At 33.7% G+C, this 21,948-nt stretch overlaps 1 protein-coding gene across 2 annotated transcripts in view; it reads right to left on the reverse strand.

Moving 5' to 3' along the window:
- Window positions 1-21,948, reverse strand: part of BUB3_6 (mitotic spindle checkpoint protein Bub3) — a gene marked incomplete at its 3' end in the record, with an annotated part of 87,133 nt that overhangs the window by 31,181 nt on the left and 34,004 nt on the right. For both annotated transcript variants that reach the window (XM_051218100.1, XM_051218099.1), the window contains 5 exons: window positions 16,616-16,690; window positions 14,549-14,656; window positions 5,629-6,282; window positions 3,316-3,373; window positions 1,361-1,852 (listed from right to left, as the gene is read on the reverse strand). In XM_051218100.1, coding sequence (XP_051064534.1) covers window positions 1,361-1,852; window positions 3,316-3,373; window positions 5,629-6,282; window positions 14,549-14,656; window positions 16,616-16,690 — 1,387 coding nt within the window. The remainder of the gene's footprint in view (window positions 1-1,360; window positions 1,853-3,315; window positions 3,374-5,628; window positions 6,283-14,548; window positions 14,657-16,615; window positions 16,691-21,948) is intronic.

Consider the following 21,948-nt stretch of genomic DNA (forward strand, 5'->3'; position numbering starts at 1 on the left):
ACGGAAATAAAGAGAACAGGAAAGTCAGTCAGTCAGTCAGTAACAACGTAGAAATTCGTACGTACGTACATCAGTTCGAGTTGCCACACCACATTAGTACAGAGATGCAGTGGTCGATTCAAATTCTGTAGTGCTAGATGTAGTAAAATTATAAGCTGAAATCAGAAAAATTAGGGTTTGAATATGTTATTCAAGGAGTATAATACAGTGAAATAAATTTGGAAAGAGAAAAAAGAAAGGGACATGAAGAATTCAGAAGATTAGAATTTGGGAGAACACAAAGAGTGGATGCAGCTTCACCATTGCGAACGATTTTGAGCCATGTCATTCAGGATCTCTAACCATCGGTTGCTATCATCTCGCGGTCCCCAACCAGGTAGTCTACACCTACCAACATGGCTCGGTCCATTTGTCAGCAACTTCATGCATTTGTGCCATGTTTTGGTCCGGCCGCAACTAGCTTTCTTCCAGCCTACTCTAACACCAGAAAACATCGCACATCGGGGCAGTCGATCGTTGGGCATACGTAACACAGGTCCAAGCCATCTCAACTGATGAAGTTTCACTACTTCATCAATTGATTTGCCATCCTTACCTAGTACCCGTTTCCTAACAACTGAGTTACTTACTCGATGGTCCCAGGATATACGAACAATGTTTCGAAGACACCTATGATCAAATACTAGTAACCTACGAATATCCTCTACTCTTACCGGCCATGTTTCACTGCCATAAAGTAGGACGGGACGAACTGCTGCGCAGTAAACACGTTCTTTGGTTGATAGACGGATATCTCGCCTACTCCATAAATGACGCAAGTTGGTAAGAGCTAGTCGAGTCTTCTGTATCCGTGCTGAGATTTCGTCACATACAAGACCACAAGGGCTGATGAAACTTCCAAGATAAGTGAAGCGGTCGACACGCTCAATTACTTCACTCCCTATCATTGGTTCGGGTGTCAATGCAACCCGATCCTGAAGCAACATTTTGATTTCGAGAATGGGGAGAATTGCATTCCGAACATGTTAACATTGTTGCTTAGAGTGGTCAGAAGACTCTGTATTTTGTCACGAACAGGAAAGAAAACGAAGGGCAATTAGAATAACAACAGGATTGAAATAATGATGGAGTATGTAAAGGACAACTCAAGGAAGATATACAAATGATGTATTTAATGTATGATTTTTATATTTTTTAAAGGCACAGTGTGGCTTACAATACCTGAGTTTTTGTTCATTATAGTCTTACGAAATGGTGAGTCGACCATCTACTATTTTTGTAACCAAATCACAAACTAATATCTGTTTTCACAACAACAACAAATAGGAACAAACTTAGATTCAATAATAAAATTACCAACCTAAATCAATTTTCTCTCGAGTTCGTGTTCGAAATTTATTAGCAACATCAGATTTATTACATTTTATTGAATTCACATCTTCACCATCAGCTATAACATTTGAATAATCTGAATCAGTCGATGACTGATGAATAACATAACGGCGATGTAGACGTCTTTTATCTTTCATTAAACAATATGGTCCATAGGTATTGGTGATGAAAGGGCTACAAGTAGTTATAAAATTTGTAATACCTGGTTGAATAAAAACATCTCTATGCATTGAATTATCAAAATCGTCAGGGTTATTGTCACCGGTGTAATCATTATCCATATCGTCATCATCGTTGTTTGCTAGAGGAGGTACACGATATTTATTACCTTTTACTGTAAAATCATGAGACAAACTTTGATTTAATTTTGTTGGGATTTCAGATAATAACGATGATAATTTGAGGAGAAATAATTCATATGGATTAGATGAGGATTTTTTACGATATGTTGTCAATGTAGCTTGTAGAAAAAGAAAGAACAGATAACATTCAGATTATTAAATAATCAGTAGTATAAGGAGATCAGTATGTGGAAATTATTGAATTTTCATAGTTTACATATTATAGATTGATCTTAGATAACCTGTTAAACACTTCAATAGTGTGTACAGAAGATAAACCATATGAGATTCAATCTCGAAACTTTGTGTTACAAGAAATTCTTTAAGCAGGTAAGTTGGCTGAGATACTAGCAAGAACCTCAGTTGCTAAAGGTCTTTTGATGAACAAAGATAAATCATTTGACTAATATTATAGTATCTAAAGGATAAGCATGCAAAATTACTCGGTATCCAGAAGGAGGTAGAGAGAACCAAGTCGCTTTGATGCATTGTTGTAGACGTAAAAAGCTACTTCAAGAATAGTCTGAGTCGACTCTTGAAATGAACATAGGGAGTGAAGTAGTTAAGTGAGAGAATGACGATCATCAGTTACTCTCTATATTACTTAATGACATGGTCTATGGAAATAAATTTCATATTTGGCCTGTGAGTATTTAATCATAAATGTCTATCAGGTATCGCACAAGCATTGCACAGCAACAAAGGGAGAAATAGTAGGACAAGAATTATGGCATTAGACAAAGATGAAAAGTCGGTAACTATTTTTGCAAATTATCACCAACTGATATAAAGGATGGAAGATAACTATAGGCGCCCACATCAAGGCATGGCATCAGTTCATGAAGTCGCTGACTTTCGTCTTGATAAGTGCATATTATCTTGTTGAGGTCTACATAATAACATAGACCAGTGATTGAAGACAACAAAACACTATTCATAATCAATTACAACGGTACATATAAATTCATTGTTTATCATACTCCAAGATCTAGTTTCACTATTCCTTTATATATACATTTTCATTCACTCGTCTCGAAAAACATCCTCAATATTTAATCTTTCTACATTATTTCAACTCTTTTGTCACTGACCATATTTTTATTTATTCATTGTTCAAACACATCATCATTAGTAAAAAGGGGCACCAAACAGATATGCACCACACAAGTCATTCGATTTGTGCGAGGGTTAGGGTACTAGCCGGGTGCCCAGATCGAAGCAGGTAGTTTTCTTAGGGGGTCACACCCGGAGCCTTTGGCTTAAAGGTCTGATCCACAAGACAGTGCAGCAACGTAAAGAGATGCAGTCCCATAATAGCCAGTGTCCAGCAAACAGGTTCATACGCTATTTGTTCCCTCAGGATACTGGAGCCCATGTGCACCACTGATTTTGAATCAGGGTTTTCCAACTCCCCTAGATAGATCCTCTGTATCCATCCACTGATTATATTATTTTTATCTTGCCGAGTTAGTGTTATATAACAACTTTAGCTACTACACATATTTTTTCTCAATCTTACAATCATTTGAATTATCAATCAGAAAATGAAAATTATTGAAAAATTAATACATGAACAACTTACATGCATTACGATGATCTAACTGTTCAACAACACAATCATAGTCACGTCCACCAGAAAGCTGGCAAAGAAAAAAAAGACGGAGATATGCATCTTGATAAATTTTACTATTTCAAATGTCTGAGAACTTCCATGTACAAGAACAAAACGACCGTCTAATGTTGCCAAAGTTGCCAACAGTGGTCTAACTTCAATCAGATCACGCAATCAAAAAATTGACTAAATAAAACGTGTACTTGTAACAGGATTATTCTTTTACATATATATATATATATATATATATATATATATATATATATATAAAAAGATAGGTGATAACGCTCAATGGCAGATAATTGAATTGAACTAACATCATTCAAGATTGACAACCGTGAATTTTATCAGAATGGGTTTTGTGGAGAGTTTTAGAAATCTCACTAGTTGAAATCATGAGTCGATTGAAACTAGACCACCATGGAAAACCTGGAAGCACTGGACGGCCGTTTCGTCCTAGTATGGGACTCCTTAGCAGTGCGCATCCACGACCCCGCACCCAGCGGGATTCGAACCCAGGACCTACTGTACATTAACACCGTTGGGGGCCGGCTCAGTGGTCTAGTGGTTAAGTGCTCGCGCGCGAAGACAGTAGGCCCCGGGTTCGAATCCCGCTGAGTGCAGGATCATGGATGCGAACCGTGAATTTATCAATTAATTACTATTTTCAATTAAAAATGTTCATGTTAAGTGATTTTTAAAATTATCGGTAGATATACATCATTATACCCTTACTAGGCCTGAGAATTGAATTTGTACGATAGTGTCACATAGAGTTTTTAGTTTACTAATTGATTGGCAACTGTTTACTGGTTATTATCTTTAAACTATAATGATATATTTCAGTATTAGCTGTTACGTTTGAAAAGATTACGATATCATCTAAAACTGGCGAACGGATCGAAAGTTATCAACACAACAACAGGACAAACCAAACTATTCCACTACACTCTAGTATTGGTAGCTAGAGAAAAATCACCAGATTCAACCGAGGGAAATCGTGTATTCCACAAGTAGTCGAAAGCACAAACAAACAACCATACAACTCATGCGTATACATACAGTACAAAAACGTGTACCGAAAGAGGAAACAAACTAATGACATTTAAGGTCCTTCCAAGTGGAAAATACAAATTGAAGGTAAATGTGGGCGCTTCTGGAGCGAGGATGAGAAGATTAATTTTTTTACGATAAAATTACAAAAATGAGACGTTTATCAGGGGATTTCTGGGGATCTAGTATCCCAAACACTAGCTCAATTACCAGATACAGATTCATATACTTGGCTTTGAGATAAACAATAAATGTGGACGTTAGTGATACGATCTGGCTGCTTAGGTAGAAGCAGGCGGAACAGCGTTCAATCTTGTAACTTAGTGGCCAAAAGTCGAATGCATTAATCACGAAGCCATCATTCCATTGCTATGATCCAGATCATGTGCCCCATAATCAATCGATTATGGTTACCAGATTTAGGTGTTAGTAGAAGTTTTATCATCACTTTTTGTATTTGGCGTTCCTGAATTCATATGGACAACAGATACACAATTAAATGAGTATCATTAGTTAATGTTATGTCAAGCTATCAGCAAATAGTGTAATGACTGACTAGGATTTCAAACTGTCACGAATCTGTATAAAACCACTCAACTTGCTCCACAAATCATTTGCTCTAGTTAGGGTTAGGAATACTGATAAGTATCTCCTGGATTTAAATAGTTGTCCACGATCATGCTGTGATCTAAATAATGAAACTCAAGAACCACCACTAACCCCTCATCGTAATGATCATTGTGTGCTCACTAGTGACTAATTTTGAAAAGAGTAATGCATAAAGTTTTAATGAGAAGCCATAATAAGAGTAGTTAAAGCAGGTCGGATGGGAGACAGCTACTCAAAAATGGAATTGGATAATGGTTACGCAAGATGATGAAATGAGTAAGGTTACAAATGTAAACCCACGTGGTTTAAACGTTAAGCTATGGCCATACCAAACGGGGTCATTGATGAGCACTGCTGAGAAGTTCCATACTAGGAGGAAATAGACGTCTAGTGTTTCCTGGTTCTCAATTGATATATTCACTAGAAACAATCTGTGGTGTAAACAATGAAACTCTATATCTAATCTCATTGATCACTATTCATATTCAATTGAGATTTTTCTAACGAAATAGTACATCATCTCAACGAGAGATTTACACAAGATGATACAAATTGAAACCCAAATTAGTGAACTGTGAAGGTAAATATATATGATCAACAACAAAAAAAAATCATAATTACCTGACACATTTTTAAACAAGTCATTGCTGCATTCTCATCTGGAAATACAAATAATAATTCGACACCAGCTGTTAAATGAGCGAAACGAAAACAACGAAACTTTGACCGACTACTAACTTCATCATTCATATTAACATTATTATTATTATTAGTAGTAGTAGTAGTAGTATTACTTTGGAAATCTAATGTATTCGACTTATAACAATCATTGAGATCTGATAAAATTTGTTGAGATAGACCAGAAACATGAGGATCCATCCAATCAGGATTTATTCCACTAGTATTATTGTTATTAATACCACTGGTTATTCGTGAAGTTAATGTTTGAGTACTGTTACTATTATGATTTGAATTACAACCAAGAGGTAACCAATTAGGGAAATTGGCAGGCAATTGTTCTGAACACCAAATAAGACCGGGTATCGGAAGAATTAAACACGATGCATTACAGCTAAATGATTTATTAACATTAATAGTATTGTTTGAACAATCCATATCGGTATTGTATGTAGGATAATAATATGTAATAGAATCATCATTTAAATCATCATGAGATTTAGAGGTATCCAGTGTTCCCCGAGAAGAATAATTATCACGAAGATTACCCAAACTATTATTTCTTGGATAGATAATATCATTTTTACTTTTAGAAGTCTATTGTTTACAAAACGAAAAAAACAATGTAACTTGTTTAGGATAGAATAAATACAATTGTAGTTACAAACGGAAGAAATTACAACTAACCATAGAAATATTTCACTAGTTGAAATCATGAATCAATCGAAGCTAGACCACCATGGAAAACCTGGAAGCACTGGATGGCAGTTTCATCCGAGTATGGGACTCCTCAACATTGCACATCCACGATCCCGCCCTCCGCGAGATTCGAACACAGGTCCTATCAGTCTCGAGCGCGAGCGCTTCCAGGTTTTCCATGATGGTCTAGCTTCAATTGACTCATGATTTCAACTATTGAAATTTCTAAAATCTCCACAAAACCCCTACTGATAATAGAAATGTTTATTAATAATTTAGATGGATATGAAGCAGAATGGCAATGGTATTTAACAACTAAAAGAAACAAACTATGTCTTTATGTAATGGTATGAATTTCCTCACTGTTGTGATTAAAGACAAAACATTTTACCCGTCTATATTCGGCAATAGATTGTGAGTGATTTGCTTTGATATTGTCATTTACCCATAAGTTTTTGGTAAAAAAAAAACACATTGTGGATTGACTAAAGTTAAATATTACTAATGTTGTATACCGACTCAGTTGTTTATAGGATAAACGTATATATGAGAAACCGAAAATTCTGATTTCAGTATCCGAATGCCAGTTTGTGAATGCGCATTGTTGAGGAGCCCAATATTAGGACGAAACAACCGTCCAATGTTCAAGGTATTTAACGGTAATCAAACTAACAACAGTCCATAATTTAAACACATGAAAAAATGAATAAACTGTTGCTAAAAACATTCTGTTGTATAAAAGGAGAGAGAGAGTTTATATCTGTTGGGATATTCAGAAAAATATCCCAAAAATTATCCGGTTAAGTCTAATGCTATCCTTGGACTTGAAATGGTATCATTTTCCTATTGGTCAATTATTATTTGATGTGTCGTTTCCATACTGGTCAATATTTATTTCACGTGTCATTTTCCTGTTGGCCAAATATTGTACAAATGTTATTTTCTATTTTATGGTACGATGTAGTCTGCTTGATTGGTATATAAACCGAGTATGTTTGAAATTCATGATCCATATTACAGAGGCTGAGACCAATGTTCTGGACTTAACTGGCTGGGCTAGGCGGAAAGCAAGGCCAGTCCAGACTCTAGATTGCTCATACGGGTTTACGCGTCTTTGATCCGATCGATAAGTCACTGCTCTCTAATCGGCGGTCACACGTTATGACAATATCATTTACAATTTATCTCTTTCAAACCAAATATAATAAGATAAGATTGCTTATTCGACGATATTTTACAAGTTAAGATTAATTTTCAGTTACTAGTAAACATTTCCATAAAAAAGTATGTACTGTTTAATTTTAATGGTTCACAATATATGCTCAGTCTCATTTCACAGTATTCTTTTTTAGCACCATCAAAGTAGTGCAAACTAGAATGAAGTAAGATAGGTTCTATGCAATTAACATTATAATCTACATAGGATTATTTAACATTGTATTACATTTTTGAATACATGAACTGAATAATTATCACAGTCTACATGAAGATTATCTGATTCATGTAGAAGCTAACAGTTGGGAACATTGAATGGAATGATTCAGAATCGATCGCATTAGAGCAAATACATATTGTTTTCAACAACAACAACAACAAAAAACAACTCTTTATCTACCCTTTGACTCTTTGTTTCAAAGTTATCTTATACTTTATTTCGATGGAATTGTGTTTTCTTCCCGAACTATAATGTGTATGCTTAATCTTTTCTACTAGCAATAACAGTGTTATTATTTCTATCATTCTTCTATCTGGCTGTGATGATCTCTTGTGACAGCTTGAACCAATACACAAATATACTAGGTTCTACGTTAAGTTTCACTGATCAATCGACCAATCTCTACACAAGTAGATGTCAGTAAACAAACAAGTGTATATTCGAATCATTGTTATACAATCCTATCAATTGTTACGAGCTTAGTTTTTCGGCTTGAAAAAAAAAACCAATCTATATATCAACAGTGATGTGATACAAATTATAACCGATTTGCACATATTTCACAATAAATTAAATAAACCCCTAAACAGGAATCAATAAATTTGACTATGAAAAACATTGGTTAAAAGGCAAATTTAAACTGTGAGCCGCAATCTCTGTTAAGCCGATGTATGATTCTATGTGAAAAAGAATAGATTTAAAATGTATGTAGAAAACTTGTAGACAATATGTTTATATATAGGCTCGGCAACTATGTATATTCCATGATCGCTTTCAGAGGATTGGTCACAACCTATGTCAGTGCCATGTTAGTGAACCTGATGTCAGACAATATGTGATTGGGCACAGTGATGATAATTCAGTTATCATTACGGGGCCTTGGTCAAGTTTAACAAATATGATCCCGATGGCTAGTGTATTGCGCATTAGTTGCAAACAGTGGACGGAAGAAGATTGCAGATAGTCATTTTATGACATGACGCTGGGGTTATGAAAGAAAGCTTTATCTGACTGACATCTATTGAACTATGATAACTCCCTGATCGAATTCCTAAACATGGTGTGATTTAGTAGCCTGAGATGTTATCAAACGTGATTTACATTATAACCGAGTAGTAGTCATGTTACGGTTCATTTTTAAATAAGTGATCCGAACTAGCTTGACTGAAAGTTTTTCTTGATTGCATTCTTAACTGAACAGTATCATCCAAATACTTTTACCATCCATTTCTGTAGCAAATGTAATATTTTGGTACCTGATTCTAACAGACTTTAATTGTTTTAAATAACATTTAAAAAATACCAACGTTAATATCTAATTTTTATCTGATTACGAAGTGATAAATTGAACTATTAGATCATATTGCAGATTGCGCAACACAGTAGAAGACTTTACGAGGCAGTATTACATCATATTCCTTAATTTATTTGAGCAATGTACTCTGGATAAGCCTTTACAACAATTGAACGGAATCAATTGATGGTTATTTAGTGCTCAATGTGGTTTAATACCGAATGAGATCTACATGAACGAGTTTCTTTTTTTTATCCAGTTGACTGATTTGAATTTATACCAATTAAACCTCACAATAATAAATATACTTTTTTATATCCCAATGAATAGAAAAATTATATTTGTGACATTTCGTGACTTAATGTAAGCCACTTCTTCAGAGTGCCACCAAATGCCCTGGTACGGCTGAGAGTGGGGAGTCCGTTCTCCATCTCCAAATGCTCTCTCATGGCCACGTACATACAACCACTTTCAGGGAAGTCCTACTCACTGCTTTCTCGCACCAACGGTGTTGTTTACGAAATTGAGAGGACGAAAAGCGAATGTCTGGAGCTTAAACCGAGTTGCTGGACATGGACAGTCCATCTAGGGGAGTCGGAAAACCCTCATTCCAAACCAATGGTGAACATGGGCTCCAGTATCTTGAAGGAACAAGTGGCATATGAACCAATTGTTGGTCACTGGCTACCATGGGACTGCATCTCCTTATGTTGCTCCACTGTTTTGTGGATCAGACCTTCATATCGAAGGCTCGGGGTGTGGCCCCCTAAGAAAACCACCTGTTTCGGTTTGAGCACCCGGTCAGTAACACAACCCACACACAAATCTATTCGATGCCCCTTTGTATCAATATCTATGCGATAAAATAAATAAATACACTTCTTCAGAGTAAATAAATAACCGAATTTAAATTAACACTGTTGAATTCACAAGTTGATCTAAGTTAAACCATCATTGAAATCCTGAAAGCATTAGACTGTTGTTTCGTCCTAGTATGGAACTTGTGTAAATTTAAATTCGGTTATTCATTTACACTGAAGAAGTGGCTTACATTAAGTCACGAAACGTTAGAAATATAATTTTTCTATTCATTGGGATATAACAAAAAATATAATATGGATTAATAACTATCAAGTTCAACTTTGGCAATGATACCAATACATTTTACAATATTGTAAAGATTAATCAATTAATAAGATATAAGATGGACAAAGATTTGAAAACCACTACACGAAAATAAAACTGAACACAGTCAGTCAGTCAGTCCGTATCAAGTTCTACGTTGTTACAATATTATAAAATGTATTGGTATCATTGCCAAAGTTGAACTGAACACAAAAAAAGAGAAAAGAAAACAGACATTTGTACTAAGTCAACACTAGTAATTATATAAACAATCAACTTATACGAACACTTAGATGCAATAATTAAAAAAAAACAAATATTACGCAATATCATTCCAAATTCATATATATATATATATATATGCACACACTGTTTTAGAGAATACGATGGAAACCATTCTTGGTAAACAAAGGTTATACAAGGTTATCGAAAATTATTCACATAAAACTGTTTGTTTATTTAATTACCACAGAGTGGGTGGGTGGGTGTGTAGGGGTAGGGGTAGGAGTGGAGGTGAGCGGATGTATGAGCAACACGTACAAACAGATCGATTGATTTACAATATATTAAAAAAAGAACAAAAGCACTGAACTTGATAATTATCAATTCTGATTATTAACTAATGAATAATAGTGTGTATCACATAGTAAAACATTGTACTCAGGAATTAAGATGAAATGAACACTGACAAATAGATAAACAAATAGACATACATATATATACACTTGTGTGTAACCTTTAAAATATGATATACATAGAATAAACTTTATGGATTTGTTGAATAATTACCATTTAAAATAGGACAAGAAGTTAAACATGTTGAATGGATTAATATGAATACACATGATTCATGTAGTACAACAGTGTCAAGAAAATAGTAAGTTAGATTGCTTACGTAATTAGACTAATATATAAATATATATATAGCAGTTAAGCACTTGGTGTAAAATTCACAGTGAACTGGTGCCATAGTTTCCTACATTCGGTCGCTGACATTGTGTATTATATCTGTGTGCACTATTAGGAGTCATGATTAATTGGTGAAACTATAATTTATGGACGACCTTTGTGCGACTCTAAAATGATCTTGAGAATGCACACCTACTTACTAGGGCTAAATGAGGTTTATAAAGCAATGCGAGGAATTGGAATTATGACATACAGTTGAAGTTTAGGGTTAGAAAATAGATTTAGGGTTCTCATCATCTGCATACAACCATTGCCAGGGAAATCCTACTCACTGCCTCTTTTCACCACGGGTGTTGTTTACGAATTTGAGAGGACGAAAAGCGAATTTCCAGCGTTTCAACCGGGTTCGTGGACACGAAGAGTCCATCTCAGTCAGTCAGTAACAAAATAGAACTTCGTACGTACGTACATCAGTTCGAGTTACCATATCACATTAGCACAGAGATGCAGTTGTCGATCCAAAACCCGTAGTGGTAAAGGTAGTACAAGTATAAGCAGTAATCGGAGACATTAGGGTTTTACGATGTTATTCAAGGAGTATAATCCAGTGAGAGTCCATCTAGGGAGTTTGGAAAACTCTGATTCAAAACCAAATGGTGTGTGAACCAATTATTGGTCACCGGCTATCATGGGACTGCATCTCCTTACGTTGATCCACTGCCTTGTGGATCAGACCTATAGGTCGAAGGTTCCGGGTGTGAATCCCTAAGAAAACCATCTGCTCCGGTTTAGGAACCCAGACAGTATTCCAGCCCTCACACAAATCAAATGATTGATGTGACACATATATTTTTGGTACCTCGTTGTACCAGTGCTTATGCGTTTAAATAAATAAAATAAATGAACCCCCTATAATACTAATTAGTCCATGTTCTTGAGATGAAATACAATTCCACCAACAAAAAAAAACATTAGAGCGAAATTTAGAAACGAACACAGTCGAACACTGACTTTGTTGTGCATCATCAATCAGAAATAGGTGAATACTTGATAATATGAAAACTTTTTTTTAAAAAACCACTGAAGTTTAGTGAGATCGGATCAGATATTTAGTAAGGGTGGAACTCAGAGCTATTCTTCAGAGAATTGTTTTCTTTTCTTTATTTATTGTGACAATACAGTACAATAATTCAAGGAAAAGCCTGTTTACTCTATTTGTCTCCTTATTAAACACCATGAGATATAAGGTGCTTACGAAGCAATAAACACCAGGATTCTGAGGTTACTGAATCATTGGGTACGGTGAAAGATCATTAGCTTTAAGAGGCATGTAGTGAACTATAAAATCAACTTAGACTAATCATAATAATCTAACAAATGAAATATTCATTTACAGCACTAAATTCATACAGCTAGTAGAAATATTGAATAATAACTAATTCTCTTTAAACAAACGACTGATTACTCACCATTTACTCAGATTACATTTACAAAGTACTATATGGATAAACACAAGTAATTTTTTTTTCTTTCAGTTTTGTATTATAAAAACAAAACAATTGAATAATCATTAGTAGTCTAGAGAGTAGTATTTCACAATTAAATGAATAGATTAACCAATGTAAAATGTTACTGCATAATTAAACTGAATATATATATATATATATATATATATATATATATATATATATATATATATATATATATATTTGACCTCTATCTCGATATCTCGAATGTCAAGAGGGTAACATCATAATTACATACAGTCTTATATGTGATAAGATTAATGAGTGGTATAATTTCAATCAGAATCATTCAAGACAGTGATATAATTTGTTTTACTAAGAGTTAATGCGATCGATAAATAGGAAAATACAATACAACTGGTAGATAATGAAAATCCTATATGGAATTTTTATAGAAGCTACTTTAACACTGATAGGATACATTAAATTACATATAATGAATAATGAACGATTTATATGTGTAAATGATTTACCTAGTCTATACTAGATGCTCGATCAGCACTATTATATCAGGGGCTCGAATAAAAAACAAGTGGTTCTACTGACCAGTACATGTATTCGCCAACAATCAAGTATAAGAATAGGGATAAAGAAATATATAGATGACGTACCAAATACTTAACAGACTATCTATCAGTCTGTGTCTAGGTCCTGTAGGAATCCCTTGGTTGAGGTCCGAGAGATGGTGTAACACAGTAGCTAATGAGATTATCAGATATGGCTCAGAATAGAAGCCAGTGGCGATCCTGATGTAACCTTCTTTTACTTTCTTCATAAAAAGTGACCGTAACTTCTTCAACTGAGAGAATTCTTTCTAGTTGTACCTTCCTGTTTCCCCCATTATTATTACTATTTCACTACCATATACTAATTTGTGGTCGTTACACTTCTCTTTTTTTTCATTTTACACGCACCTTACATCCTTTATCTCTTCCCATTCTCATTATTATTGTGTGGCGTAGTATATGTATCTGGTGCCCCCCCCTTGCACCAATATTCATGTATTCAAATAAATAAATAAACAAGGAAAACAATGAATCACAATATTTTATTACCCACACAACACCTAATTGATCAGTTTGATTGAGCGACACATTTTACAACCAAATACTCAATAAATCGAGAATATTAACTTGGAAAGTTATTCAATTTGTATATTACAATAATACATTGATTAGTTTAAATAATAGAAACATAATAGTATTGAACAAATATCCAACTTGGTGTGAAGAGCTTTAATAGTGTTCATATCACGATTCTGCTTGGGGGTTACAGTGAGTACATTACAATTTTCGACCATTGAGTTAGTACCCGACAGTTGTCCAGTTGAAGACAAATATAAATCTTGACAGTAGCTACCACTTTGACATGATGGTGAAGTTTGCCTATTACAATGACCCAACGGAGTTATATTGACTGCTACAATTGTTTTACTAGTTTCTACTACACTAGGCGGGTCAGGTTGAAGTACATTGAGGCTAAAAGCCATAAAATTAAGTTTCGGAGGTGAAATTTTACTGCTAACTGTACTGAAGTGATATAAAAAAGGTATTTCCTTCAGACAACTGGCATTTTAAGAGATGGTATCTCACAACGTAAGAAAGGAGTTGGAACATTTCGATCCTAATAATAGCAGACGTGACCTTAATCACACAGATTTACGTCTCCAGTAGTAGGGCCTAAAAGTTAAAGAACTAATACATTAAGAACTGAGAAAAAAATACTATTTGAGATCGACCTCAAAACATTGACTGTCGACAACAAATCAACATTTGTCAAAACAAACATAGAGAACAAGCTTACTGATTCAAATCAATTTGTTCTTGATCAGAAAAGGAAAAATAAACACTGAATAGGATAGAATCAGTTACTTACTTTGGTTGTTCGTCCAGATCCATGAAATGCCCAAGATGCTTTGATAAATCTCACTTCAGCACCAGATACGCGCATGTAATACGGTTTCCATGAATAAGATTTATTATCCTTTATTTTTAAGAAATGTAATCATGGGTAAAATAAGACCCGATATAGTTTTGAAATCAAAAAATGCTCATACTTACAAGAATACTTAATAAACTATCTTTCACATCCAATGAAACAATTCAGTATGCAACTACTCCTAGTTAAAGTATCCGTAACTCTTCGTCATTAGTGAAGCAATCTCATTCTAAACTTTTTCTTAATATGGATAACTTTACCAGTAAATTTTATACACTCTGGCATAACATATTACAATCTGTCAGTGAAATAAAACCACTTCTATCATTTATTCACTGCATCGATGCTTAATTCTCGTCTGAAAATGACTTAGATATGTATCCAATTCCAAAAGTGAGATTATGGGAACTTTAAATGTCGTGGTTTTTAATTACTGAGTAAATACCCATATCTGCTGTTACGTTACATGGTAATACTGACTAATTTTAATCATATAGATATGATTAAACCCCAGATCACGTAATAACCTGGCACATGTATTGGAGTAGACCTAACTAACATATCGTTGTAATTATTACTTTTGTTGTTCCATGATATGTGATTCCGTTTTATTTTCTCTCGTTGTAAATGAATATATTCAATCCGTCATGGAACTGGAAGTGACCTTTAACACACCGATCATACATCATCAGAACATCCTTTTAAAAAATAATCAACGGTTCCCGGATATGTATAACAAGCTGATCATGCCTGTAAAGTGGCATAAATTCTATAATTGTTATTTTCAGAATACTTATATTATGATTATTATTAATATTAATCATGCCACCCGTGACTAAACACATCGTACACTTTCTTAGCCTCTAAATCGAATCTATATCATAGAATCAAACTATAATACGTAGAAAACTTTCATAAAGACAAAATCAACCCTTTCAAAACAAAATTGCTCCACGTACCACTAGAACACATTAACCACAATACACAATACAATCTTTTTTAAAAACATCTTGTTCATAGTTGATAATTCAAAGATCCACTAAGTAAACAATGACAAGAACTTAGAGATATGAAAGTATTACATCATTATTCAATTTTCTGACTGAATATAAACAGAGTATCGGACGAGATGAAAAAAACTACCCAATTTTTAGTTACTAATTGTAATATTTCCCTAATCATATTACCAGAAAGTACCTTTTATCACACTTGATTTACAATAGATTACCGTAAAGTTTAATTTGTTAATATTCTGTAAACTGTATGTTGTAACATTTCAAGTTGTTCTGTTTCTTTCATATATTTCATTTTCTCATAGTTGAAGTATTTCTTTGAATGCGAACTGATGTGATCTACTTCATTATAGAACTTTTTAAGGAATGATAGATAGTAACTAGCAGTGGAATCTAAGACACGCGTTTCGTCCTATTTGAGAATAGTCAGCTGTATGTACCTGCATCTCAGAGTCGATGTTTACTCCGGGACTAGAACCCAATACTGTTCGCTTCAAACGCCATCGCATTCTCCACTTAGCTACTAATTCCTGATAGCCACCTACTTGTGCAATGGGGTGAAGTTTAAATTCACTTGGTGTTGCTTTACTTGAATCTTCCCATTGTTATTTTGGACTATGATTGATCAGACTTTTATTGGCATATGTGCATCCTATGCCAAATGCCTCGATACTGTCACTAAGTCATAAACATTATAAGCAAAGATGGATGATGGCTAGCAGTGGAATCTAAGAAGCTAATGGTGCTTGGTTCGAGCCCCGTGGCGAATATAAACTCTGAGATGTAGGTACATCCAATTGACAAGTCCTAAAGTAAGAACGAGACATGAGTCCTGGATTCCAATGCTAGCCATCATTCATCTTTTCTTAAAAAGGAAATGTTTAATTAGTATACACTAAAGTTATCTATCATAATACCAGTAATTAACCATTGGTCAAATATGTATTCAATTCATATACAAATAAATAGAATGTAACATAAGAAAACTTACAGATCCACCGATAGCAAGAATTTTGCAAAAACACTGACGTGACAAAAATGATCCAGACATATCACATAGTATATTCTATGAAATGAAAAAAATAAAAAAAAATAAATTAATAACAACGAAAGAAAAACTTAATAATTTGAAGAGATAAATATGAATATGATTAAAGAGGGTAATTAGTATTTCACATTGTATATCATTCCCTGGATAGAATATTGAAAAAGTTAAAGTAAATTAGGTGTAGTTCTATGATTTATTTTTTAGATATCTACTAATCATTCATAATTAATGTGAATTGACCCAAATTGCTAACATCATTAAATCAACATAGTAAGATAGAATTAGAATAATGAGAAGTAAACAATTTGAAATTAGTGAGTCAATCAACGACGTACAACTTCGTTCGTACGTACATCAATTCGAGTTGCCATACAACATTAGCACAGAGATACAATTATCGATTCAAATCCCAAAGTGGTAGAGTTAGTAAAAGTATAACCAGTAATCGGAAACAATAGGGTTCGGAAATGTTATTCAAAGAGTATTACCCAGTGAAATAAATTTGGGAAGAGGAAAAAAAGGACATGAAGAATTCAGAAGATTAGAATTTGGGAGAACACAAATAGTGGATGCACCTGCGCGATTGTAAACGATTTTGAGCCATGTCATTCAAGGTCTCTAACCATCGGTTGCTTTCATCTCGCGGATAACAACCAGGTAGTCTACACCTACCAACATGGCTTAGTCCATTTGTCCGTGACTTCATGGATTTGTGCCATGTTTTGGTCTGGCCGCCTCTAGATTTCATCCATCCTACTCTTACACCATGAAACATTGCACATTGGGGCAGTCGGTGGTTATAAGAAACAGTAAATGGATGAACCAGTTAAAGAATATCCGTTATAAATAGATAAGTTATGGGGAAGAAAACAACGATGATAATAATATTACACATTGCAGACAAATTTAACTTTGTTAATGAACTTAATTAAGTATTCTATAAATTACAAATAAACAATTCTATATAAATTTGTCTTCAGAAACCGAATAAATCTTTTAAGCAGTATCTACATTGTTTTTTTTATAGCTAGGATCACAATTAGGGGTTTCAGATTACAAGCTTTATTACGAACTAACATCAAAATACATTATCATCAAACTAAAGTTTGCCTTAGGGTTAAATGTTTAAGATAAGATTTAAGCATATTATGTTACACAAAGTCTTAAGAATAACAATTGAAGAATCAATAAGTTTAACACAATCAACTACAACTTTCTCTGCAATAAATCAGCTTATCGCTACTATTATTCACAGTACATGAAAGTCGATCGTTGAACAGAAACCTAAAAAAATCACTTCCGCAATGCTGATTAGTTTTTTTTCTCTCTCTCTCTCTCTCTCTCTCTCTATATATATATATATATATATATATATATATATATATATATATATATATATAATACTTTTATCACTTGATCTTGTATTTTGATTTCAAATCATTCAAAGGTTTATGTCAATGGTTCAATCTCTTGAGTAGCTGATAATCATTCGATCACGAAACGATGTATCATTCCATATCATTTATCGATTAATCAGAAATTGATTTTGTTTGTTCAAATCATTTACAATCTACATTATAACATGATTATTTTTTTAAAAAGAAGATCAAAATGGAACATATCAGCGATGTATTCGCAGTAGATTGGTATTAAGTTTAAAGTATTTAGCTTACTTATTCCACATGATCGTTATAATAGTTAATTAAGATGATTAGATACTTATCATTTTTTATAATGGTACTTAAATGTTATTAGATTTGTATGCTTTATGTGACTTAAATTTTTAAATTGTATTTTAGTCAATTATGATGTATTGCATTTTGTTTCTAAGTAAATTTTTTTTTAAATTGCTTCAATGAGGGGGATCGTGCAGTGTCTATCGAAGGTTGCTATGTATATTTTTTTCTGGATGATAATGAATAACAGTATTATTTGTCATATCGTCTATCAAGGTGTTCATTGAATTCTAAAATACTTTCAATTTATCATACATTAAACTAAATGTAACTAGATTTTATAATGGAATAATAGTTGACAATGAAATAGATAAACAATCTCAAGTACTCGATATTTATATATCTTACATTATTAATAATAATAATAATACTTAATGAAATCAACCATGTACATAAGTATATATGTTTCATATTAACAATACCGAATTGAGCATAGATTTGTGAAGATTGTTGACTTCTAACTTAGATCGTGAATCGATCAATGGTGATCCAACATTGATCGATTCACGATCACAATGCATATTTACTTCTATATAGTTGAAATTTGCAACAAAACAGGTCTTCAAAGTTGGTTGATTGATGAAAACAGAAAACGCATGCTTATTCATAACACCATATATATATATATATATATATATATATATATATATATATATATATATATATATATATATATATATATATATATTAGAATAAACTATGTTAACATTGAGATTATGTGTAGCCCCATACAGAAAATCAATACAGAATGAAGTCGCTATAACCGTTATACACATAGTAACTTGTTGTAATTAAGTAGTTTTGAACCATAATTGGATGTGTACCGAACACAAAACTGTAAACTTGATTTTTACTGTTGAGGTAAGTTAGAATTAAGTTATTATGAATATTGATAAATGTTTATTGATTTTCCTTATGGTTGGGGATATGTAATACTAAGTTTAAAGTAGTAGAAATAGTAAGAGTATTAGGAGTCGTAAAAGTGATTATATATACACCATACAACTCGAAAACGAAGGATAATTTTATGGTATACAAAAAAACATAAGATCGTAGTGCTAATCAACAACTACAGTTTCGCAGAACGAAGAGAAGACGAGGTTGGTCTGAAAAAAAGGATGTATTTGCTCTATACATTTCGAACCAATTAGTCACACGTATACAAGTCAACACATTTTATAGGAAAATTAATAAAGCTCAGTGAAATGAAGGTACAGGTAAACAAATAAACAAATGTATAGAGTAAACACAGCATGTTTTCCAAATCAACTCCGTCTTATCATTGTTCTATCGAAATTTATAAAAGGGACTAATCGCTCTAACTTCAAGTTTATTTCATTTTCAGACACCTATGCGACATTAACCTACTATAACCGACATTTAGCTATACAATAGTCAAGTTAATAATTACATGTATATCAGTCAGTAAGTGATAACGTCGACCTTGATACCTAAATATATCGGTTCAAGTTGCCATACCTTTTTTTGCAAAAACAAATGAGATTTTAAGCACAATTCCCACAACAGTAGAAGTAGTAACAATATACGAGCTAATTGAAAACACTACACATCGAATATACCATTCGACAAGAAAACATAAATTAGTGATCTAAAAACAAAAGAAAACTCATGAACAATTAATTATCTTAGAATTAGCGGGAGAAGAAAAATAACTGATGCACCTGAGTGATTCCAAACGATTTTGAGTCAAATCATTCAAGATTTCTAATCACTGGTTGCGATGATCACGCGAGCCACAACCAGGTAGTTTACACTCATCAACATCGCTCAGTCCAATTGTTGACGACTTCACGTTTTCGTTCCCCTGCCCCTAGTTTCCTTCCAGTCTACTTCTACACCCAATAACATCCAATCGAATTGGTAAGTAGAGAATCTACCTGAGGGAGTTAGAAAACCTTGATTTTAAACCAATAATCTAAATGGAGTACAGACCCATATTTGGTCACTAGCTAATATGACAAGAAATCCCTGACGCCGTTCTACTGACTTGTGGATTAGACCGATATTGCGTAAGTCAAACCACAAACAACAGACAAAAAAACGTCGATACAAATAAGGATTTATAACTGAAAAAATTTTTAAGTGTGATTACTGGAGCTTCTGACAAACTTTCCCATAATAATTAAGATTATTATTATCATTATTATAGGAACAAACTCCACAAAATCGATACGTTTCACTTTATAACCTTGAAGTTACAAATAGATAACAACTACAAGTACACACACACACACTGAGACACACGGATATTTTGCGTCAATATAACTAATTGAAGAGGGGCTTTGTGGATATCATAGTAATTTAATAGTTGAATTCATGAGTCAATTGAAGTTAGACCACCATGGAAAACATGAAAGTAATAATTGGTTTGTTTTAAGAAACAAATTGTGATTATTAGAGTAAGAAGTACGGACCAATCAACAATGTGTACGCAAACAATATAGAACAGTAAAATGATAAATTCTAGTGTCTCAAAGTGATAATCAATTACTTAATACTTTTATGAGCTATTCAAATAATAAGAACATACAAAAGAGACTGATTAATAAAAGACTTAAACATCAATGGCAAGATTTAAACAACCAATACAAGATGCAGCAAACTTCACCCCACTGCACGACCTAGTGGTTATGTGGCCCCCAAAGGCCCTGGTACGGTCGAGAGTGGGGAGAGTTAGCTCTCCCTCAACAAATGACCTCACATCGTCACGCTCAAACAACCAATGCAAGGGAATTTTTATTTACTGCTTCTTCAAACTATGGGTGCTATTTGCGAAACTGAGAGGATGAAAAGCGAATGTCCGGAGCTTTAACCACGTTAGTGGATATGGATAATCCACCTAGGGGAGTTAGAATACCCTGATTCCGAAGCAGTGGTGCACATGGGTTCCAGTATCCTGTGGGAACAAATGGTGTATGAATCTAATGTTGGTGACCGACTACCATAAGAGTGCATCTCCTGACGTTGCTCCACTTCCTTGTGGATCAGACCTTTAGGTCAAACGCTCGGGGTGTGGCTCCCTAAGAAAACCACCTGCTTTTGTCTGGGAACCCAGGAAGTACCACAGCCCACATACTAATCAATTGTAACTGCTACTGGAATCATTGTAATTCTGTGGAGCATATGTATTTGATGCCCCTTTGCACCAATATTTATGTGTTAAATAAAAAATATATATAATGGTTATATGGACTCAGTAGTAAAGTCAATAACACAAAGAGGTTTTAAGTCAACGATACTGAATTCGAGTCCAGAAGTGAACATCAACTCTAAGATATGGCAAGTACATCCAACTAAAGACAAGTCGCAAATAGGACAAGATGCGCTTCTTGGATTCCATCAGTGTTAGCCACAACTATTTATTCAAATGACTGAATGAATTGTTAATTTGATAATTTTATGTAATTATATTTCCCTCATGTAAAGATAACAAAACAATAAAACAAAGATTTTTAGATTGACTAATAGTAGTATGATGTCTAATGACATGAAACCTAGTCGAATGTTGAAATGATTAAC

The sequence above is a fragment of the Schistosoma haematobium genome, chromosome 7, assembly GCF_000699445.3.
Source record: "Schistosoma haematobium chromosome 7, whole genome shotgun sequence".
Lineage (NCBI taxonomy): Eukaryota > Metazoa > Platyhelminthes > Trematoda > Strigeidida > Schistosomatidae > Schistosoma > Schistosoma haematobium.